The sequence below is a fragment of the Crotalus tigris genome, unplaced genomic scaffold (genome assembly GCF_016545835.1).
Source record: "Crotalus tigris isolate CLP2741 ecotype Arizona unplaced genomic scaffold, ASM1654583v1 scf7180000017611.44802233496:7321179, whole genome shotgun sequence".
Classification (NCBI taxonomy): domain Eukaryota; kingdom Metazoa; phylum Chordata; class Lepidosauria; order Squamata; family Viperidae; genus Crotalus; species Crotalus tigris.
The window spans coordinates 4,374,840-4,400,151 of record NW_024096511.1 but is presented as its reverse complement, the minus strand read 5'-3'; the positions used below and the strand labels follow the sequence as shown (position 1 = coordinate 4,400,151).

The window sequence follows — 25,312 nt, the reverse complement described above, 5'->3', positions numbered from 1 at the left end:
TAATAAATTACCCATGATGCAATTTTTTGAGAGGAGAGTCAAGGGAAGAGTTCATTTTTTATTTATAAATCACTGCCCCAGAGTGCCCTCAGTTTTTATTAATGGCAGTTGCATCCAAAATGTAATCTGTTCTATTTTTGTTTTATTTTTTTTCACATAAAGTTGCTGATGCAGATGACACTGTTAAAAATCTGGGCAAAGAAGCAGATCGGCTGATGGATAAATTGAAACCAATCAAACAACTTCAAGATAATCTGGGGAAGAACATATCTCACATTAAAGACCTGATAAATCAAGCCAGGAAACAGGCCAATTCTGTAAGACTTTCTTAAGAGCTTAGTTTATTTCTTTGAAAAGGTAAAGACTTTCATGAACTGAGCTGTACTTTTGGTGGCTACAGGAGAAGTTGGTTTGCCAGAGATGTAGGGCACATTTTTTTTTCCACTTCTTAGTGTAGTCTTCCTCTCCAAGTGAATGGCGAAGCTGGGCCTGTACAGCTTACATAACTGCTGCCTATAGGAAAAGTCTGTATACTCAGTCACAATAAATTACAAATCCCAAAGTTGTTCAAAAATATCCACATCAGTTTCATCCCAGATTTTCAAATCAATCTTCTCACCAAACATTGTTCTTAAAGTAACAGCTTGAAGAAGGAAGTCAGAGTTCCTGTAACAATGTAATTTCTCAACAATTGGAATTGATTGTATCGATACACTATAATGTCCTTTATAAATATTAATAGGAAATATTAATATTTGAACAGAAACTAACTGATCAAATATTTAATGAATTATTTTCCCCCCAATACAGTCCCTACAATATTTACAGTTGGTAATCAGGAAGCACTGCTGCTTTGCAAATAAAATTGACAACATCTTGCAGACTAACCAAGAATATTAGGGGGATTGAGATGTGTTTGAATAGTAGTAGCTCAGGTTGGTAATTGGGCTGTAGGTTTGATCTCTGAGCTTGGCGATTTGGCTGCAAACATTTTGTCACCATTCTGGAGGACATCTTCAGTGCACTTTGAATTGTGCTCATCTGTCAAAGCACTGGCCTTTAAATTGGTGTGGGTGTTGTTTGTCCGGATGTTTCTGAGTCAGATTTGCAGCCAAATTGCTACGCTCAGAGATATTAGGGGATTGGTGTTCCATTTTTTTCCCATTATGTAAGTGGGTTAAGAACATCACTTACTAGTTTTATTATTGAGTCCTAAGTTTGTCTTCAAAGTGCAATTACATTTGAAACATATTTTAGCTGGTAATGCTAAATCTGCTTGCCTTATGACCTGCAAGAACCTAAAAAAAGATCTCTGAGGAGGAATATGTTCAAGTCAAAGCTTTATGCCGCTCCGGGAAAAATATAAAAAGGAAAGTATGTGTCATTATAATGAGAAAACAGCATATTTATTTGATAAACAGCCCTTCATATAAAATAGAAGCAATCATTTACCTCCAAAATAATTTCCATCCATAGATTTTAAAGTTACTTTCCTAACATTATTCATACCTTGGAGTAGGCATCTCTGTATTTTTATGAGTGAGAATAGAAAAACCCACATTGATCGTTGTTTAATAACTATTCTGTCTCAGTGATATTTGTACCATCCAAAGGTTTTAAAATATATAAATCTTTTAGGGCTATTTTTAATGCAGGTAACTAACCTACTAAGCTTACACATTTAAGTGTAATGTATTCCCTTCAGCGTTATATTGGTTTTATTTTGTGTTTTTTGTTTTCCTGTTCTGGTCTGAATAATCTATATCTACTATTTCCTTATACCACTAAAACAAATAATGAATATAAACTATCATAGGTAGCAGTTATTTTTTCTAATATAATTACTATTCTTATTGTAGAATAAAACTGGTGGGATACACTTTAGTTTGCATGTTGTCATGTTTCCTAATATGATCTTTACATTGAACAACTATTAACATTGACTTCTTTGATTATTTGATTTATTTGCTTATTTACTATGGCTATAAACCATTTCAATCATAATAGACTGTAAAAGACATTCAAAGACCTTATAATTCATTGCAGTAATTGTGTTAAAATAGATACACATTCATGCACAATCCAAAATAACTGTAGACAGTGTTAACATATAGACCTTCCCCTATAAGAAGGATCAAAACAACATATCAGAGACCTTGACGGTACACTGGAAAACCCAGGTCTTTCTAGCTTTATGAATACTCAAGGGTATGGGGTCTAATTTGTAAGAAAATTCAGAGAAAGGATGCATTGTCCAGAGAAAAGATGCATTGAGTAAAAAGTCCTGCTCCGGAGTCCTGGCAGATGGCACTCATTAGGGGCCCATAGAGAATTTTCTCTTCTCAAACACAATGTACAGATAGAAATCACTAGGAGAAGGCAATATCAATGATATCCAATTCCTGATCTCTAAAAAAATAAAACTTAACCATCATCCTGAATTACTTCTTAAAACAAACTAGTTTCAAGTGCAGTTCTCGAAATAGTAGTGGTAGTTTTACCTATATGTGTTGCTGTCTGAAATGCTTCATTCTGGACTAGCAGAAGCCTCCGAATCATCTTCAGGGGCAAATCCCAAACACAGCATATTAGAGTAGTCCAAACAAGAGATGACCAAAACATGAATGATGATAAGTAGAATATTCTGCTCCAGAAGAGGTTGTACTGTAAAAGATGGAGCTGCACAGAGGCTGTGTCCTAGCCAGTGCTGCTCATTGTGCAGGAGCAGGGAATGTAGGAGGACCCACAGATTACAGGTAATCCTTGACTTACAACAGTTGGTTTAGTGACCATTCAAAGTTACAATGGCACTGAAAAAAAGTGACTTATGATCATTTTTCTCAGTTACGCTCTTTGCAGGGTCAAAATTCAGATGCTTGGCAACTGGTTCATATTTATGACCATTGCTATGTCATTTGATCACCTTTTACAATCTTTGAAAAGAAAGTCAATGGGGAAGCCAGATTCACTTAACAACTGGGTTACTAACTTATCAACTGCAGTGATTCACTCAATAACTGAGACAGGAAAGGTGGTAAAATGGTGCAAAATTCACTTAATAAATGTCTCACTTAACAACAGAAATTTTGGGCTCAGTTGTGGTTGTAAATTGAGGACTACCTGTCTAAACTAGCTCTGTCCATGGAAACTTGAGTGTTCAATCATTGAGTTGCTTCTGACTCGTTGTGATCCAATGGCTGTTATATCCCAAGATTATCTATCAATGCTTTTCTGATTTCTTCTAAGTTCCTACTAGTGTCATTAGTAATAGTATATAACCACCTTATTTTCTCTAAGCTCTCTTTTTTTCTATTACATTAGCATGTTTTTCCAAGCTTTAAGATCCTCTTGTATTATGTATTTGAAATATTTAAGTTTTAGCATCATTATTAATGTTTCCAATAAGAAGTCTGATTTTACTTCCTGTGGCACAGAATTATTTGTTGTCTTTGCAATCAAAGGCATTAACTTTTCTTCATTCAGCCTTTTTTAGGATCCAACTTTCTCAGCCACTTGTTAAAACAGGGAAACATTGCTTTTATAGTATGAACATTTCTTGTCAGTGTACTATCTTTGTGTCTTAATATTTTATCTAGACCTCTCATCCAACTAGCAGATACCTTTTTATTCTTTATTATGGTCACTATTGCTGAATTTTTGAGCCTATGAAAATAAAGTTTTTTACTATTACCTTACCTTCTTCTATGCTCAGGTGCATTGAGTTGGCATTATCTCTTGATTTAATCATAATTGTTCTGCATGAGGTTTTCTTTTGGTTTTATGTTTTGATTTTTTTTTGTTATGCTTTTGGTATGGAGCAATATGCAAACTAGCTTTTGCCTTCTCTTCTTTTAAATTCAACAAGATATTTTTTTAAATCTTCTAGTTATCACAGTGGTATCATCAACATAGCTGAGGTTTTTATGTTTCTCCCAGCTATATTCATTCTAATCTGTATTTCCTCTAGTGAAATATTTTTCATTATATATTTGCCATGTATTTAATTGCTATGTATCCTATTAACATTATTGCTTGTAGTTGTGGTATAAATTCTTCAACAGACAAACGAGGTGGCCTAGTACACAGGCCCCCAACCTTTTAGGCACCAGGGATTGGTTCTGTAGGGAGAGATTTTTCGGCGGACCAGACGGGGGGATGGTTTCATGTACTGCCTGCATCCCATTGATAGGGCTTCGCTTGTTTGTGCAGCCCGGTTTCTGGCATGCCGCGGCCCGGTGCCAGTCCATGGACCGGAGGTTGGGGACCTCTGGCCTAGTATGTTCATATTTAAAAGATATCTACTATTTCTTGTGGTCCACCCTGTTAAAAGTCTTTGTATGATTAATAAAGCAAAAAAAGATATCTTTTTAGGAATTGTCTAGAATTTTTCCATTGTCCATTCAGTGTTAGCACTGTTAACTCAGATGCCCTCACCTCTTCTGAATTTTGTTCTTATATGTGACAATTCTTAGTCAACATATAGGTCTGGACTGCAAAATTATGAGAAGTGAGCTTTATATTTTTGGGGGGGCTATTGGGATATAAATGGGTCTCCTCCAGTTCCTTGGACTCCAGTGTACTTGTTTTATAAACTGCAAGCGATTTTCTAGCACTCATTTAACTTCACTTTTCAAAATGTCTGGCTCTAGTACTGATGAAACCTTGCTTATCAGTCATTTATTCTTCCATATATTTTGTGCTGTTTCTTCATTAAATCTTTCTTCCTCAGATCTTTGATTTCTTTGTATCTTATTGCGCTTATTTTTGTATAAAAGCTTCACCTGCCTTCTCCGATTTTCTTTAAAACAATAGCTTGTTTTCCCTTTTAAATTATATTCTTAATTTATTTGCTTTGCTAATTTTATATGACTCCTTATGTCTTCTTGCTTTTGTCTTGTATTCACTGTTTAGTTGGACTGATGTTCAGTTTTGACATAGCTGCCCTAGCCACATATACTATGCCTTGGTTCATAGTCCTGGCAGAGCAATGGTATACATATCTTTGTAACATTGCCTTGGTTGTGAATGTCCCTTTGGCAAAATATTCAAATGGGTTGTCATTTTCTTCTCATACAATATTTAAGCTGTTCCCTTGTCTATGACTTGTCCATCATAGATCAATCTTCTGTAAGTGTATACTCCCAACAGTATAGCTCATAGCATCACTGTAATATGGAAGAGCTCTGGTGGTGCAGTGGTTAGAATACACTATTTTTGCTGACTCCTGACTGCCAGCAGTTTGGCAGTTTGAGTCTTACCGGCTCAAGGTAACCTATTTGCGAGACCGCCTACTACCTCATAGTTCCCTACATCCGGTTAGATCCCACAGGCTGGGCCTCCTTCAGGCCCCGTCGGCCAAGCAGTGCCATTTGGCGGGGCCGCGGAGGAGGGCCTTCTCTGTGATGGCGCCCACGCTTTGGAATCAGCTCCCCCCGGAGATTAGGACCGTTCCCACCCTGTTGGTCTTCCGTAAGCTACTTAAGACCTGGCTTTTCCGGCAGGCCTGGGGTTTAAAAAACCTAACCCCTGGATGATTTCCTTTGTACTGTTGTTTTGTTATGTTTTATGTGTTTTTTATTGTTAGCCGCCCAGAGTCCTTCGGGAGTGGGGCGGCTTATAAATTTTAAAAATAATAATAATAATAATAACCTTCCATCCTTCTCAGGTCGGTAAAATGAGGACCCAGATTGTTGGGGGCAATATGCTGACTCTGTAAACCGCTTAGAGAGGGCCGTAAAGCACTGTGAAGCAGTATATAAGTCTAAGTCCTATTGCTATTGCTAAGTACTATATGCAAATACTTTCACTGCTGCAGAGTGAACACCAAAGGGGCCCTTTGTTAATACTCCAGCTAAAGCCCTATGTGCATATGCAACAAGATTTCATTTTTGAGTATATTTGCACAACCTTTCATCAGAATTAGAAATACATCTCTTTTATAATCCTAGAATTACTTATTTTCAAAACATGAAACCCGTACTGATATAGTGTACATTTGCTCCTTCAGAGTTTCAGATAATAAACTTCAGCAATCAAATGGAATGTTCAACTTTGTCTTGGAAAAGTTTGTCTTGGGAAAGTAATTCTGTAAGTTCAATAAAGCAGATCGACTGGGTCTTTATTGAGTCTTTTTTTTTGACATACAGAAATGCCATTCCTTTTAAAAATAATGATAATAATATTACAGTAAGCACTAAGTGAACTCTTATGACTATTAGATAATTAGTTTTAAAAATTAAAAGATCCTATGGGACACATCTAGCAACAGTTGACAGTACAAGCACAATATACGAAAGCTTTCATAACGCAGACCCAAAACAATAGGAAAGAATTTATTTAAAATAATATAGTGTATATACAAGTCTCAGATATAGTAGGTCATATATTTGACTTCATTAGGCAGTTACCTCTGAATTATTCAGCAATTGAATTGTCAAAACACAACTTTGTATATCGTTGGGTGTTCTGGTGTGGCAAAATACTGTATTGTGATGTCCATAGAGAATACTACATAAAACTGTCAGTAGTTTATATTCTAAAGTCAGATCTCTAGAAAATTCATATTAATTTATTTTATGAATGGAACTGAAAATATTAAAAATGGATCTCTTTCTTTTGTTTTTAATTGCTAATTTAAGATTAAAGTATCTGTGGCTTCAGGAGGAAACTGTATTCGAACATACAGACCAGAAATTAAAAAAGGATTGTACAACACTGTTATTCTCAACGTAAAGACAACTGTTGCTGATAATCTACTTTTTTATCTTGGAAGTAATAGATATGTAAGTCCACATTCGTTTTTCTTTTAAAAATTGTTACCATCTGATTGTATATTGATATTAATTCTGGCAATATAGCTGGAGCACCATCTGATGTTCAGAGGGCATTACTGTTGCCATGATATCATCCCATATCATTATGTCTGCATTTTCCAAAGCAACAGCAAAAGCAAGTGTTATTATCAGAATCCGTTGGCTCAAATTAGGGTACTGTCACCACCTATGTAAGAAACTGACCAGTAGTGTTCCTACTGCTGAATCCTTAACTAGGCTCAATTAATCTGTTATGGGGGTGCCTTCCTTGGAGTGAGTCAAAATGATAAATTTGATAGGGATAGGACCCGGACCATTTTTATTTTACCAGAACAGTGATAAATAATGTTTAAAAAACTGATGGTATTGCTAGCACTGCCATTAACTATGCAATAATGAAAACAATTTGAAAGAGGAAGCTGGGGTAGGGGGAGAAGACAATGATATGACACTTGTTAGGAGGACCTATGCAGCCCCATCCAAATGGAGAGACTCCAAAGGAACTAAATGCATAGGAAAAATAAATAAAGATCAAAAGAGCTTCTAGTAGAAAATCTAATTCATAAAGTTTTAAGGAAATAATACAACTGATGTATTAATTATCTTTATAAAAATTAGGTCATGTTTTTTAAAGTTCTCTTTTGTTTCTAAAACACACAAGAAAAAATAAGCTACAAAACTGATTCAAAAAGAAGTTTCAGCAAAAAAAACCCCATTATATACTAGTGTAAAATCATTAAAATAAATTAGAAAAAAAAATTGTGAGAGGTATCCTTGGGCAGCAGATACGATTATGCAAAGATATGAAGTTATGATAAAGAGAACTGGAAGTTATTAAATCTCCTCTTGGTATAATGTTTCCTCCTCACTTTACCTATATTTTTAAAAATAGATTTAAATATTTTTGAATATGTAAATTTTACAGGATATTATAGATTATGCAAGACAATGATTGACAGCCATTACTAATGGGAAAGATAATGTTTCAACTCATAAATATTACATATGAAACATGATAAAGAAAGAGATTTTCAGAAAAAAAAATTAGAATAATTATCCTTTCATGGTAATATATAGCTATTCATTGCTCTTAATTGCTTCATTTTCACTGTTTTACTAAATATCACTTTGCATTATTTTACCAGATTGTTTCAAAGGTAGCAAATACTATTATTATGCTATTATGCTTCCTCATTCTAGACTGACTTCTTGGCCATAGAAATGCGTAAAGGAAAAGTGGATTTCTTATGGGACGTGGGATCTGGTGTTGGGCGTGCGGATTACCCAGATCTCACAATTGATGATGGAGTTTGGTACCGAATTGAAGCATCAAGGTAAGTTCCTAAGATCTTCCAGACTAATTGTATCACTCTCAAATGGCGATTCCATGCTCCAATTTTCAAAAAACTTAGCAAAAAGATATCATTTTCAAAATGTCATCACACTCGTGCAAATTCTTTTGAAAGTAGTTCTTCTGGGATGTGTCTTATTGTATTTTTAGAATCTAATACAATGTAAGGCACGATCAAATATAAAAATTGGAAATAAAGCAATTTTAAGGATCCTTCTCAGGGTGCAGTAAATAGTTATTATGGCCCCGTGGGAAGGGGAAGAAGACTCCAGGTGAGATGTCTCTGTGATACCTGCTGCCTACCTTGTTCCCTTTTGTCTTCAGGCATCCTGCCCTCAGAGAGTAGGCCAAAGTATGGACTTACTAAGTGGAGAATATTCTGCCAGTGCTTTTGCAATATGGAGAATGTTGTGTTAGCTTTTTATTTATTTATTTTTGTGTGCACTGCGTCTGAGTTTCTTTGATTTTTGTTGTATGAGTGCAAAAGCATAATATAAACCTAACAAATACAAGAAATATTTTAAAAGCCCTACTGACCTTTTAGACATCAGAATCGGTATACCATTTTTAGTGGCATACTATTGTCCAAGTGAATAAAGCAGTGACCCATCTTACTTACCTATCATTTTGCCAATTTGGCTGTGACAAAAGTACTTTGTGAATAAAACTAATTGGGATGATGTGTTCCTCCCACACATTAGAAAATGGACCGAGGAATAGCAACATCTGAATAACATGGGTTGTGGGAGCAATCCCTAAGCTGAAATCTTCTGAGGGATCTGTCTTCAGATCATTTCAAGTTTCCCCATCTACCATTCTTATCAAATTTTGTAAATGAACCTACCTTTTGTTGTAGCTTTGTCTGTGCATGCATATGCAGTGCTCATGGGCACTGGAGCATAGAGCGCAATCATGGCAGGCAAGTCCTATGAACCTGCAATTTTGGAATGGTGGTATCAGGCAAGAGTCTAAGGCAGGAGAAGACTCGCAGCCCTTTCGAATGGATCAGCTCTTCACATTATTGATTTTATAGGAGACTTGAGACTATATCAGAAAAAAGTACAGCTTCCAAATCATTCTTTGAGATTAAGCCTTGAATGCTAATTCCTTTGATTAAAGTTTGAGCCCTTTCAAATATGTGTTTTGATCTGCATGCTGATTAAACTATGTCACTTGACAGGTTCTGATGGAATGGTTCTGTTGGAAACTCAAAACTGAAGTACTTTTGTCTTGGTCTGTTAAAGTGCCATTCATGATATGGTTTACTATACTGCCATAATAAATCCATTGAACTTATTCAGAGTGCAAAAGCATGTCTGTCATGAAAAAAACAGACAAAGGAATAAACAAATCAAGAGATGAGCCTTGGTATTCTGGAGTGCTTCAGATTCAAAAGGCGGGGAAGGGAGTGAGGAAGTGCAAAAAAGAAAACAGATGAATATGTCTGTTCAGTAAAATATAAAATATTTTTGATGCATGAAGTCATTGGAGTCTATAGAATAAATTGATGTTTGTTATTTTCCAGTATCTTTTATTTTCTGCTCCAAATAAAGGAATTGTGACCTTTATCTTTTAAAAATAAATGAGCTGCATTTTAGATTTAGAGATGAAAATCCCTGCAAACTATGCAAGCTAATATAAATAACTAAGAAATTGTCCTCTCCATTTGTGTGGTGTGGACTTTCAGGCAACCGATGTGGTGGATTGAAATTGTAGTCCACATAATTCTGTGTTTCCATAGTGGAGTTTTTCTTCTTCTGAGATTAAAATAATAGACTGGCTTCATCTCATAACTTCTTGCCACAGGGATTACATGTTGCCAGGCATCTGTGTTTCAACCTAGTCGGTAGGTATACATTCCTATCAGCTTACACTTCACATGAAATCATTCCCTAACAATCAGAATCCATAGTGTATCCTAATAGCTTAAAACCTGAAAACAGAAATTCACAAAATGTCACCTTGCATGTGTGAATATCTTCAGAGGTTGGAGAGATTGCTTGTATTCACAGGAAGGTGAATACTGTATTAGTTGATAGTAGCAAAACTCATTCCCATGTTTTCTCTCTTACAGGACTGGAAGAAATGGCACAATTTCAGTACAGGCATTAGAGGGTCCTAAAGCCACCATTATTCCTAGCATTTCCAGTGCAATTTCTCCACCTGGTTACACGATTTTAGATGTGGATGCAAATGCCATGCTCTTTGTTGGAGGTTTAACTGAGAAAATAAAGGTAATGAGTGACTCTCTGCTTAATTAGTCATTGTAACCATATGGGCTTTTCTTTGTTTTATTTGAAATATTTGCTTGAGAGGGAGCAGTCTTAAATCACTGTCCTCTGTGAGATTTCAGAGAGTTGTGCAGGAAATGACTTCTAGGCTGCAGTCTAATTAATTGCCAATGAAATAAATATCACAATAATGACAGTACTTAGATCTACATTATTCAAATTTGAAGCAGATATGCCTTAGCTACTCTTGTTTTCAAGTAGTGTCAGCAACTGTCATCCCTTTAAAATCTTCTGAGATTAAGATTCCTTAATGTGCCACCAGCAAACAATGACCTGTACTACACTTGATAGAAAGCACATTTCCCACTTTAGATACAATTATTTATTTATGGACTTTCATTGCAACTGAAAAGATCCACAGAATGGTACCAATATTAATTGGAATATGACACATTTTACAAAGATATATAATCATGAAAGGATCAAACATTGCTGTATTAATTCCAGCCCATAGAACAACAGAGCTTAAAGCATCTTTGCTGTTGGATGGGGTTGCACTGTCACAAACAGATCTTGTGCACAATCTGAGCTTTCTCCTAAATTATTTTCTTCTGCTGTGGTGAGGCAGGGGTTAGTGCAGTGTTGCCTGACCAGCTCAAGGTTGACTTAGTCTTGCGTCCTTCCGAGATCAGTAAAATGAGGACCCAGATTATTGGGAGCAATATGCTGATTCTATAAACCTCTCAGAGAGCACTGTAAAGCACTATGGAGCGGTATATAAGTCTGTTCTATTGCTAAAGCACAATAGGAACTGTTTCCAAATCCCAGATTGAGGCTATATTACTAATTGTCACTATTGAAATGAGGTTTTCTCTCAGTCCCCTGTTCAGAACCGTAAGAACAGGTAGAAACTGGAATTCAGCAATGTTAAACACTAATTCCATTTATATCTGACATAAATCAAGATTCACAATTAAATTTGGATATGCAATATGACATATCAATAGCTCTAGGAAAGATTTGACTTGGTGACTAATTTATTCTAACTAATCATTAGCTCCTTCTAGCCTAATTAGACAATGAGAGAATCAGGGGTTCCCTCTTGGTTTTATTTGTATCTGACCATTGGAAAATGGCTTTGGATGGCAGATTATTTTGACCTTCAGATGATTTACCTGTAACCATATTATGTAACCTTCTTTTAAAGTGAGGCATTGTGGGTGAAATGCCTACAGCAGCAGCAACTTCCAGTGTCTTATTCAGGTGAAATATATGTGGCTATGTGTGTTCCTATGAAACCCACTGGCCATTTTTCTCAGACAAGCTGTCAGGTCAGCAGGCAAGCAGCAAAGATGAAGATAGAAAGAAAGGACAGGGAGAGAGAAAGTTGCTGGAGAAGTCTGTAATACCTCCAGTATCCTCTTGGATGCTCAAAGTTTGAAGTTGCTGATCACATCATGTGAAAAAAATAAAGGACCCAAAATAATCACATAAGCTTCCATGACTGAAGATGGACAACATTGGTCGCACTAGGAAGACCAGATCAGAAAATCAACTCCACATTAAGAGATCTACACTTTTTTGAGATAGGCTATAATAACAGAGACTTGCAAGTCTTGGATATATTGTACATCCCCTCCTGACACTGCAGTGACTCAGGGAAGCATTTTCCTGTATTGCTTCTGAATATTATTTTGCTCCCCAGGATTTTCCAAGAATTATTCAGCCCTCTTTGCCTAGGCAACAGATTTTGCACATTTCTGTCCAGATCATCTCTCTTTTTCTCCACAGACTAAACTTTGGGCCTTCTCACTCTATTACAGTGCTTTAACCACCACATTTTGAAATACTTATAGTCACATTTTCACTGAACAAGGACCACTGGGTTGAAGGGTATCGGCATAAAATTTCCTTCCTTCCTTCCTTCCTTCCTTCCTTCCTTCCTTCCTTCCTTCCTTCCTTCCTTCCTTCCTTCCTTCCTTCCTTCCAAAAAGAGAAGTGATGAAACTAATTATTTAATTATTTTTATGTCCAAATAGAATAGAGTAACATAAAGTACACACCTGAACTCATACCTGCAATAGATTCTGAAGTAAAATCCCTGATAAGTAAGTCATTTTGCATGGCCCTACAGAGACACCCATTAGACAAATGAGCCTTTAAAAACTGTTCCAATCTTCCATATGGCTCTGTATCTAATCAATCAGACTTTAAAAATAAACTGTAAATTAATCTGAAACCAGCTAGACAGATTCTGGGCTTGAACCATTCTTTAGCATATAAATTAAAAGAATTACAGCTTTTATTTACTCCTAAGACAAAATAAAGCTTTGCAAAGATCTCAATTTCCCATCTTTCTGTTTAAGGCTGTTTCCATAATATATAATTCATTACGTTCATATAGTAATTTATAATTACATGTACAATTTTTGTATCAACCTTGTACTGGGATGGATAGGTAGATGGATTGTCAGATCCAACTTGGATCCTAAACTCTTTTTTAAAATCCAATTTGGCTTCACTTCTCTTATATCATTTTTTATTATTATCAGCATCTGCTTTAAATCTCAAATAATTTTCTATATCCTTTGTTAACTCTTTTTTTTTCTCATCTGATACTTTTCCAGTAGTTTAAATCCTGATGTTTCCTACTCAGTCCTAGTGCTATAAATAGGCACATAATCCACAGATAATTTCATTCATGCATTTCAATATTGTATATGCATAAACTCTGAATAAGCGTTATCATTTGAATTGAAGTGATGCATAAATTTGTAGAAAAATACCTTCAGAAATTATACTATGGTTTTGGGATTCTTAATTACATATTTAATTCATTAATTATTCAACTTAGAGATCCCTCAACCCCAAAATACTCTAGGTAGTTCACACCATAAAAACAAAATAACAAATATACAATCAAAGTAGAACATAAAATAGTAAACAAGGTAGGGAATTAATTAGCAATAATCATACACATAGCAGGAATTTCAACTACCCTAGTCCAGGGGTGTCAAACTCAATTTCATTGAGGGCCACATCAGCATTACAGTTGCCCTCGGGAGTCTGGAGGGGTGCGGCCTACTGTGTGGGCGTGTATGGAGTGGTGTGGCTTACTGGGTGGGTGTAGCCAGCTCTACATCATTTGCGTCAAGGATGCCTGTGGGGGCCTGGGCAGGAGTGGGACAGATCTGAGGGTCTCTGGCAGAAGGGGATGGGACTAGGGCAGAGCCCATCAAGCCGGATATGTGAAGTAGGCGAGGGCCATTTGCTGGCCACTTCCAGGCGATGGTGCATTTCTTCATTCCTCACAAAGTGTGACACCTCTCCAACATGCAGCCAGGGGGCGGGGCCAATGTGGCACAGGCCGTTCCCTCACTGTTTCCAAGATGGCTTCATGGGCCACATGAAACCACTTCGCGAGCCACATCTGGCCCCCGGGTCTTGTGTTTGACATGTCTGCCCTAGTCCATTGATTTATTTATGTAATGCATTGAAGAAGAATATCCATTATGGCCATGATAGTTCAGATTAATGTTAATCATGGGTACGTAATAAGGGACCTTTCCAGGTAGTTGCTAAAAGCCAATCCTGGCTCAAAAGAAATCAAAGAAAAACAATAATAACACCAACATCTGCCTATCTTAGGACCTTGGGAAAGATTTGATATGTGGATAGAAATGCCAAATTCAATCTAAACATCTGTCTGAGATATGACGAACAGTAACAACAATTATACTTACCCTTTTCTCTTTAAGAGCCCAACATAGTAGATTAGTATAACATTCAAAAAATAATTCCATTTCTGAACTTGCTACTTCTTTCATCCATTTTTTCTTTTTAAAAGTTCTTTTCAATGTGAATTGTTTAGTTTGTAATGCCAAGTTTGCCATATTCACAGTGAATTTTGAAGTTTTTCAGAATTCATGCAATGTCTCTTTTGAAAGTCAAGTTTCTGTTCTCCAGATGTTCATACATTAATATTTTTAATACTCATAATTCTTTATGAAAAGTAGCAGGTGCTTATATGTCTCAAATTGCTAAATATCTGGAAGCAAAATGATATTGATGAAATGAGACATAAAAGATAATTAAATACTTTTGAAAAAGACAACTTCCGCTGAGAACAATTCTCTTTTAGCAATTCAGCAGTTACAATAAAGTGTTCTTCAAACTGCTGTGGTTTGTGTGATTATATTGCTAACTTGTGATAATTATGGTTGTACAAAGCCAAGTTTAAAAGGCTACTCTAAATTATAAAAAAAAAACTAAGGCTCATCCTAACATCTCTAAAGTACCCTCTTGCTGATTGATTTTAAGGTACTTGTTCTCATTTTTAAAACAAAAATGCCTTTGTTATTTAATGAACCAGAAAAAAGAAGCAAAATTTTAAAAATGATGTATTAAAACTTCTCATACACATATATATTTTTATTCAAGAGTTTCAGTGAAACTCTTATATTTCATTATAATTAGCATTTATCTACATCAGTAATCATCTATATCAATAAGCAATTTGTTCATAAAGGTTGTGGGTGAATAGAAGGCCCTAGAAATTTATACAGCTAGTCCTCAAGTTCACTTAGCAGCAGTTCAAAGTTACGACCCCCCCCAAAAAAAAAGTACTTATGATCCAGTCCCGAAGTTATGAAAGTTGTAGCACCACAGCAATCATTAATCCTTATGTCGACCACAGAGACACTGCAACTTTCCCCCTGCCTATTCCCCCACCACCACAGGGACCTAACAAGCACGGCCTTGCTATGCTAGCCCACTGACTTCTCCCCACCCCATTACCGACTGCTCAGTTACCTTTCAAAGATCCAGAGTTCCAGAATAAGCTCACCGCTCCTTCTCTCTCCTCGAACAAGCTGTCTCCTCTCCAGCCTCCTTGTCACGGGGTTTGTGTGGCAGCACAGTTTCTTTGCCTGCTCCTGGTGCTCCAAAAGTGGAGTGGTAAGAACAGAGGCAGAGCGAGATGAGTGCCCCCTGCTTAGCTTGGCTGACTCACCGAGGTTGCCTTTTGGAGTGCCAGGCAGCCTCAGTGAGTCTGAAGGAGCGTGAGATTGCACCTACGAAGGCTTCCATCCCTTTGCAAAAGTTTTTGGCATGGAGAACAGAAGCCTTTGGGGGCGCGATCTTGCACTCCTTCAGGCCTCTGTCCTTTTGCTTCTTCAGACTCACCAAGGCTGCCCAGTGCTCCAAAAGCAGATCAGGTGCCCTGCATAGGCAACCTCAGTGAGTCAGCCAAGCTGAGTAGGGCGTGCTCATCCTGCTTAGTATCTGTTCTTGTTGCTCCTCTTTTGGAGCCCCAGGAGCAGACAAAGAAACCAAGGCAGAGAGGCTGGAGAAGAGACAGTTCGCTTAATCATCAAAATCTTTGAAAGGTAAGTGAGTCTCCACAGGCCCAGTGCCTGTGGAGATCCAGTGAGGCAGGATGGGAGGGGGGAAGCATGAGATGTTTCAGTGGGTTGGGGAAAGCCTTGGGTGGTTGGAAACACTAGACCCTCCCCCCATGGTCTTCCCCACCCTGACATACCTCATGTGCACTTAATGACCTGTGCATTTGATTAGTGAATGCATTTGATAAAACAGGAAGGGATCACGTTCATTTAATGTGATCCAATTAACGAATCTTCAGGTTATGAATATAATTGGCAGGCTTTATTGTAAATAACTTATAAAGAAGTCACTATAGTTTTAGGTGTTCAATCCTCTGAATAATTGGGATCATAATTTTACATTTCCAAAATTGAAACACAGGTCTTTTACCAATAAGACCAATGCAGAGAATCCATTTGCTTTGTCCAGCCATCAATATTAATGTAGGTATGTTGATCAAAAGAATATTGTTGTGGGAAAACATAAAGCCCTGTTTAAATGTGTAATTATTTATTTGATGAATATAATGATTTTAAGGAATTTAAAAAAATACGTTTTGATGAAGCGCGTTTCTCAGTTTGGACCTATAGCATTTTTAGCTTCCGAGACATCTAAGTTATTAGATTTTTATCACTAAAGGCCAATAAGATAATTTCCACAACAGTCTTTATAAATATTTTCTATTGATCACTCTGTTTCATATGCCATTTTAAAACACTGACTAAAACAAGGAATTAGAAATTTCTATTTTGCCTAAACAAGACGAAAATTTCTTAAAGATTCTGTCATAGTTCAATAAACTAAGGTTTATCATACACATATTTAAAAAGTGAATTTGTTGGACTTTAATGTGTTTGTATATAAAATAATCACTGGGGTTTTTTTTGAAGGGAAGTATCCTAATTACATTGCTTTCATCTGACCTCCAGACCAGTTGTCTTAATGCCTTTGTGTCTATCTTGCCATGTAACAGTCTACAGCACCTCAATGACAATGGAATGATAAAGAAATCTGTTAGCTCTTTTGCCAGTTTAAAGCTTTGTCAGACTCCATTTCCACTCAGGTGCTGGCCCTACCTTCTGTAGCCACGTTGCCATCGACTGCAAGAGAGAGTAGACACTTGGCTTGCACAGAGGCATCTGTCCTGTCTTTGTAATGTCCTCCCAGTGCTTCAGAAACTGCTGATTAAATCTTATACAAGTTCCTCAGGTACTAGGATATAGTGGCCTTCTAGAGAACAAAGACTTGTTTCTAAACACATATGCATCCGTTTGTCTCTGTACAAAGCAAATCTGCAACATTGGCTGATTTAAACAGGGAAAGTTATTGCCTCTTCTGATGTTCCAAATGAGTTTCTCACTGGTTCCAACAAGAATGGGTTTCATATGGCCAAATATCCTACTTGCTTTATTTTGTATTAGGTTGGGAGAGATGCTGTAGAGTAGTGATGATCTCTCTTGGATGTTACTAATCATTACCAGCACTGCTATTCCTTTACTCTAAGGTTCAAAATGGTCTCAGCTAAACGGTTCGTGATAGGGTATAAGGAGAGTACAGGATCACCAGGAACTCTATTGATATATCTGCAAGCTTTCTCCCATTCCACACCATGAGAGGTGAATCAGGTCTTTAAGGTCCTCAGAAATGCCACCTGGATCTCAGGGACAATCCCATTCCACAGGGCAGGTGCTGTGACACAGAAGTCATGTTTCTCTCTCCAAGTCAATCATTTCTGTCTTAATAGCTTCCACTTCTGTTGAAAATTAGACAGTATGGACAAATACTGGCTTTTGTTACAAACTGTAATAGAGTCTATGAATAAAGAATTCAATACTTAGCCGGCATACTTTCTTTTTCCAGAAATCTGATGCTGTGAGAGTCACTACTTTCACAGGATGCATGGGAGAAACCTATTTGGACAGCAAACCAATAGGACTATGGAATTTCAGAGACATTGAAGGAGAGTGTAAAGGCTGTGCTGTCAGGTAAGGGTTTTTTCCCTGTAATATTGTTTTGTAATTGTAATTATTTTTAAAAAATAATTAGCTAAGCATCTCACAATCTTTTTTTTTCAATATACTAGTACTTCTTTTTTATATAGAATGGCATTTTGAAAGGCCATAATTAGGTTTGTTTAGCACAAGGATCAGCCTTTTGAAACCCAAATCATTATTAAAACCACTCTGAAAAATGAAAATTGTATGGCATAGCTCACAATATTCACCATCCCCTCCCCAGTACATATAAATGATAAATGAATGACTAAAAATATATAGGAATTATATATTTACAAGCATATAAAGTTAATCTTTACATTTCTAAAAACGTCGCCAAGACACTTCCAATTTTACGCGGGAGAAAACCTGAACAACCAAAGACCTACATATATATATATATACACATATATATATACACATACACCAATAGATACTACAGAAACAATATCAATACATGATGATATTAGAATGGTGGTATATGCATTGTGACATCATGTAAATTATGCAGCTACCTAATGATGGATCTTGCAAATATGTTTCATTTGTGTGATGACATTATAACATAGATGTCCACATTTACCATCTTGTGGATGTCAGTATATGGATGCAAATATAACATATATAATATGTATCTCAGCAAGGTCTCATATCATATATGAGCTGTGTGAAACTTTGATTCACAGCTTTGTGTTTCTATTTCATTTAGCTATCTGATTCCCTGAATGCATGAAATTAAACTGTATTCCTTCAGATCAATAAATTGATAGGTTTTGGTTCATGCACTTGATATACAGTACTACATCAAATCAAATAGATTTTGGCTGAATAAAATTTACTTGCTAAAATGATTCAGTGGACTTTTGCAACTTGTTACAAGATTGTTGTGCTACATAAAATTTGATTCAAATCATCTATACCAATCAGTTTGAATGAATGATTCAGATAGACTCATCTTTGTCTCAATAATTCTAACTGAAATGATGATTTTAATCAGCTGTTAGATGATTCTGATATCTAACTTTCCAAATTTGATTATTTTGTATTTCTTCACATCATAGCCCCCAGGTGGCAGATGGTGAGGGAACTGTTCAGTTTGATGGAGAAGGTTATGCTACTGTGAGCCGTCCCATAAGATGGAACCCCAATATCTCTATGGTCATGTTCAAATTCAAGACATTTTCTTCAACTGCTCTCCTGATGTATCTTGCTACTCTAGACTTGGTAAAACTATGCTTCTTAGACTTGTGTTGTTCACATTATGGCATCTGCAAGTTCCTGTAAAGAGAAATTAAATATATATCAGTTTCCCTGTGGATGAATTTTACAGTGAACATTGAGTTTTAAGACTGTTTATAGATAAAGTAGGATAATTTATGAGGATTTAATACAACAACTCATATAATACTAACAGTATAATACAGATCATTAATATGATTGTTCTTATTATTCCTAGTGTAGGTGCATTGGCAAAGAACCACTTGTATTATATACAGTATTATATACAGTATCTATCAGCATTTCTTTAGCAGTTACAGATGGGCATTATGTAGTGTAAACATTCACTAGAATTTATCTATTTATTTTAACAATGACTTTGATGTTAGGAAACATAGGGGTTTTGTTTTCTTTTAACAGCAAATACTACATGCAAAACACTGTTTCGGGACAAATTCATAACCATACATTTCAATATATCCCTGCACCCTTAATATCCAAACTGTGGCATACATATCTATCAGTGGAGTGATAGGTACTTTTTCTTATTTTTTCAGTGAGGGCTGCCTTTCCCAGGAGCAATGCTTTTGGGTAGAGGTATGCTAAGTTACTGCCTTGTCGTGGCGAAGGGGCTTGTGTAACTCAATGAAGCTATAAGCTATGCCGTGCAGGGCCACCCAAGATGGACAGGTTATAGCAGAGAGTTCTGACAAAATGTGATCCACGGGAGAAGGAAATGGCAAACCACTCCAGTATCTTTGCCATGAAAACCCCATGGACAGTACTAAAAGGCAAAAAGATATGACGCTGGAAGATGAGCCCCTCAGGTCGGAAGGTGTCCAATATGCTACTGGGGAAGAGCAGAGGGCTAGTACTAGTAGCGCCAGAAAGAATGAAGCGACTGGGCCAAAGCCGAAAGGACGCTCAGCTGTGGATATATCTGGTGGTGAAAGGAAAGTCCGATGCTGTAAAGATTTTTTCTCCATAGGAACCTGGAATGTAAGATCCATGAATCAAGGCAAGCTAGACGTAGTCAAAAAAGAGATGACAAGACTGAACATCGACATCTTAGGAATCAGCGAACTAAAATGGACAGGAATGGGTGAATTTAACTCAGATGACCATCAGGTATACTACTGTGGGCAAGAATCCCTCAGACGAAATGGAGTAGCCTTCATAGTCAATAAAAGAATAGGAAAAGCAATACTGGGATACAATCCCCAAAATGACAGAATGATCTCAATTCGAATCCAAGGCAAACCATTCAATATCACAGTAGTCCAAATCTATGCTCCAACCACTGGTGCTGAAGAGGATGAAATTAACCAGTTTTATGAAGCCCTACAGCACCTTATAGAATTAACACCAAAAAATGATGTCCTTATCATCATGGGGGATTGGAATGCTAAGTAGGAAGCCAAAAGATAACCGGAATAACAGGCAAGTTTGGCCTTGGAGTACAAAATGAAGCAGGGCACAGGCTAATAGAATTTTGTCAAGAGAATACGATGGTCATAACAAACACTCTTTTCCAACAACCCAAGAGACGGCTCTACACATGGACATCACCAGACGGTCAACATAGAAATCAGATTGACTATGTGCTCTGCAGCCAAAGATGGAGAAGCTGCATACAGTCAATAAAAACAAGACCAGGAGCTGACTGTGGCTCAGATCATGAGCTTCTCGTTGCAAAATTTAGGCTTAAATTGAAAAAAGTAGGGAAAAGCACTAGGCCACTCAGGTATGAACTAAATCATATTCCTGATGAATATACAGTAGAGATGACAAATAGATTTAAGGAATTAGATCTGATAGACAGAGTGCCTGAAGAACTATGGATGGAAGTTCGCAACATTGTACAAGAGGTAGCAACTAAAACCATCCCAAAGAAAAAGAAATGCAAGAAAGCAAAATGGCTGTCTGAGGAAGCTTTGCAAATAGCTGAGGAAAGAAGGGAAGCGAAAGGCAAAGGAGAAAGAGAAAGATACACCCAATTGAATGCAGAATTCCAGAGAGTAGCTAGAAGAGATAAGAATGCCTTCTTAAATGAACAGTGCAAAGAAATAGAAGAAAACAACAGAATAGGGAGGACCAGAGATCTCTTCAAGAAAATTGGAGATATGAAGGGAACGTTTCATGCAAAGATGGGCATGATAAAGGACCAAAATGGCAGAGACCTAACAGAGGCAGAAGAGATTAAGAAGAGATGGCAAAACTACACAGAAGAACTATACAAGAATGAGCTTAACATCCCAGATAACCACAATGAGATGGTCATTGACCTCGAACCAGACATCCTAGAATGTGAAGTGAAATGGGCCTTAGAAAATCTGAGCAACAACAAAGCTAGTGGAGGTGACAGTATTCCAGCTGAGCTATTCAAAATCTTAAAAGACGATGCAGTAAAAGTGCTACACTCAATTTGCCAGCAAATTTGGAAAACTCAACAGTGGCCACAGGATTGGAAAAGGTCAGTTTACATTCCAATTCCAAAGAAAGGCAATGCCAAAGAATGTTCAAACTATCGCACAATTGCACTCATTTCACATGCTAGTAAAGTTATGCTTAAAATCCTACAAGCTAGACTCCAGCAATATGTAGATCGAGAACTACCAGAAGTACAGGCAGGATTTCGAAGAGGCAGAGGAACTAGAGATCAAATTGCCAACATACGCTGGATCATGGAGAAAGCTAGGGAGTTCCAGAAAAACATCTACTTCTGCTTCATTGACTATGCTAAAGCCTTTGATTGTGTGGATCACAACAAATTGTGGCAAATTCTTAAAGAGATGGGAGTACCAGACCATCTCATTTGTCTCTTGAGAAACTTATATGCGGGTCAAGAAGCAACAGTGAGAACTGGACACGGAACCACTGATTGGTTCAAAATTGGAAAAGGAGTCCGGCAAGGCTGTATACTGTCGCCCCGCCTATTTAACTTATATGCAGAGCACATCATGAGAAAGGCAGGGCTAGATGAATCAAACGTTGGAATTAAGATTGCCGGGAGAAATATCAACAACCTAAGATATGCAGATGATACCACTCTAATGGCAGAAAGTGAAGAGGAACTAAAGAGCCTCTTGATGCGGGTGAAGAAGGAGAGTGCAAAAGTTGGCTTGAAACTCAACATTAAGAAAACCAAAATCATGGCATCCGGCCCTCTCAATTCCTGGCAAATAGATGGGGAAGAAATGGAGGTAGTGACAGATTTTATTTTTCTGGGCTCCAAGATCACCTCAGATGGGGACTGCAGCCAAGAAATTAAAAGACGCTTGCTCCTGGGGAGGAAAGCTATGGCAAATCTAGACAGCATACTAAAAAGCAGAGACATCACCCTGCCAACAAAAGTGCGTATAGTCCAGGCCATGGTTTTCCCAGTTGCAATGTATGGCTGTGAAAGTTGGACCATAAGAAAGGCTGAGCGCAAAAGAATTGAGGCCTTTGAACTATGGTGCTGGAGAAGACTCCTGCGAGTCCCTTGGACTGCAAGGCGTTCAAACCGGTCAGTCCTAGAAGAGATCAACCCTGACTGCTCTTTAGAAGGCCAGATCCTGAAGTTGAACTCAAATACTTTGGCCACCTAATGAGAAGGAAGGACTCACTGGAAAAGGGCCTAATGCTGGGAAAGATTGAGGGAAATAGAAGAAGGGGACGACAGAGAATGAGATGGCTGGATGGAGTCACTGAAGCAGTAGGTGTGAACTTAAATGGACTCCAGAAGATGGTAGAGGACAGGAAGACCTGGAGGAACGTTGTCCATGGGGTCGCGATGGGTCGGACACGACTTCGCAATTAACAACAACAACAACAATGCTAAGTTGGTGGAGCAAAATGAAAACTGAGTGTGGTTGCTCATGTTTTTATTTTTTCCTGGTACCCCTTCTTTGATTTTCTGATAACCTCTTCTCCAAGTAGCAGGCTGACTGGAGTAGATTTTAGCAAGATTTACATTTGTGGCTTGAAGAAGATTAAGTTGTAAATTGTATATGATATTTATAATGCTGGTTCTCAATTTGCAAAAATGTTTAGGGTATTTGAACATTGCATAGAATGAGGTTTCTTGTAAATATTGATAACTCCAACCAATCTACTTTCTTTCTGCTGCAAAAGCTACTTGAAATCTTATATATTAAAAAAAATATTCCTGCAAAAGTCCAGGTTACGAGTTGTAAGAATATTTAATTGATAGATGACTAAAATCATGCTTCTTTTAACTAAGAATTGGCATTATATGCTTGTAATTATTTTTTAGCTTTTGTAATATTTATTCATAAAGTTAGCTTTTTCTAAATCAATATATATACAAAAGATGGCAAGCAGTTCTTATAAGACTATAAATATGTTCCAGCGAATCACTTTTTTGAGATAGAAAGTCTAGACATGAATTCTCCTTTTTTCCATTTTTGGGCGGAAGGTGCTGTTTTGTTTTGTTTTTTTGCTGTGTGGGACATTACCGCCAAAGTCATCCCATAATTCCTTAATGAAAAATTTCTGAATGAAAATTCATCATCGGTTTATTATCCCTAAAAGTTTGTTTCTTCTAGGAATAAGACCTAGTCTCTAACTGCCTCATTAAGTTAAGGCATCCTTAGATCGATTCCGGGCATCCTTATCATTGTCTCTGCAGGGTCAGACAAGTGGCTTGCCACTGAACTTTGACCTATTCCAGAATCTTTTCTAAAGCTGTGGGATTCCAAAGTTGACCCTGCTTGGCTTCTAAAATAACCAAATAGCGAAGGTTATCTGGATACTCCCACCTAACAAGGCAATGAACACTGCAATCTGATTTTGTTCGTCATCATTCATCATTATATTTTCTTGAAATGAATCTCATACCTTCATATACAGTAATATCGGAATGCAAATATGTGATTGAAACACAATAATTCATTTTTACTGCCTTTCTTACTTGGAAATATAAAATGTGTCTTTGTATGTCTGTGTTTTTTCCAATAAAAATAGTAATTTGAAGTCTTGTACAGAGAGGTATTTATCTTTTCAGATTGGAAGAAATTGTTCCTACTGTTTGCACAATGGGTTCCCTAAATGAATCTGAACGACAATTTCTTTTTTGAACCATATAAACTTTTTAAAAAGGGGAGACCGGGGGCAGGCAAATCTTGCAAAATGGCTGGGGACTGGAGATAATGGAAGGAACAGTCACTTCATCTATGATTGGTAGATAAAAGTACAAAGTGGGATTTACAGTATCGTAAAAAGGCTGAATCAACCTTTGTAATTTATGTTTCTCACTAACAGAAGGATTTCATGAGCATAGAACTCAGTGATGGACATATTAAAGTCAGCTATGATCTAGGCTCAGGAACAGCTTCAGTTATTGGCAACCAGAGCCACAATGATGGGAAATGGAAATCATTCACCTTGTCAAGAATTCTCAAACAAGGTGAGTTCTTGCAGGGATAACAAAAACATCCTAATTATCTTATCCAACATGGCTAACCACCTAATCACAGAGAAGATGAGTTATAAAATTGTAGGTTTAGAAAGTAGTAGAAGAAAATGATTTAGCAACTTCTTTTGCTTTCAATTATAGATGGCTCAGGTTAGTTGTGACTGATTGCAGTGTCAAATGGGTCCCTTATGATTTTGTTTTGAATGAGATAGCTTAATTCTCTAGGCATAATTCTACCTCACAGCTAGCTAAATTACACTCAGAAATGTATTTCAAGTGAAAAATGTATTTCTCATGCAGTGCCCCGATGTTTTTGCAAAGTTCATAAAACAAATCTACACTATTTCTTTTGGATGGAAGTCAGTTTTACATTTTATAGTGTCTTTCATATTTTGCATTTCTTAAAGTGACTTTAAAAGGCAGTGAATTAAATGCTGCTGGTATTATCTCTGTGCTCATAATACAAACTAGTTTCATTTTGCTAAGTGCCACAACCCTGGTATTTCCGAAAGAAAAGGCTTCCTTTAGATCAGTGGTTCTCAACCTTTTTAATGCTGCGACCCCCAACCGGTCGTAAGTCGAGGACTACTCAACCGGTCGTAAGTCGAGGACTACTCAACTGGTGCAGCACCATTTGCAGAATGGGACTTTTGGCGGGCTCAGTAGGACAGAGACAGCCTGAACAACTCCTATTGGCTTTTGAAAGCCAATAGAATTAGACTCTATTCAAGAGAGTCTATTCTATTGGCATTCAAAAGCCAATAGAATAAAAGGGGGTAGCACAGCTAAGGAAAAGGGGGAAAAATGGCGGACTGCGTTGTTTGGCAACCCCCGTGAAATGATCGTTCGACCCCAAATGGGGTCCTGACCCACAGGTTGAGAACCACTGCTTTAGATAGAAAGGA

General features: G+C 37.2%; 1 protein-coding gene across 12 annotated transcripts in view; it reads left to right on the top strand.

Annotated features, from left to right (window-relative positions):
* The window catches only part of LAMA2 (laminin subunit alpha 2), a 471,875-nt gene that overhangs the window by 384,947 nt on the left and 61,616 nt on the right, over window positions 1-25,312 (top strand). For all 12 annotated transcript variants that reach the window (XM_039324668.1, XM_039324684.1, XM_039324648.1 and 9 more), the window contains 7 exons: window positions 163-317; window positions 6,639-6,782; window positions 8,013-8,146; window positions 10,238-10,397; window positions 17,637-17,761; window positions 18,832-18,994; window positions 24,254-24,398. In XM_039324668.1, coding sequence (XP_039180602.1) covers window positions 163-317; window positions 6,639-6,782; window positions 8,013-8,146; window positions 10,238-10,397; window positions 17,637-17,761; window positions 18,832-18,994; window positions 24,254-24,398 — 1,026 coding nt within the window. The remainder of the gene's footprint in view (window positions 1-162; window positions 318-6,638; window positions 6,783-8,012; window positions 8,147-10,237; window positions 10,398-17,636; window positions 17,762-18,831; window positions 18,995-24,253; window positions 24,399-25,312) is intronic.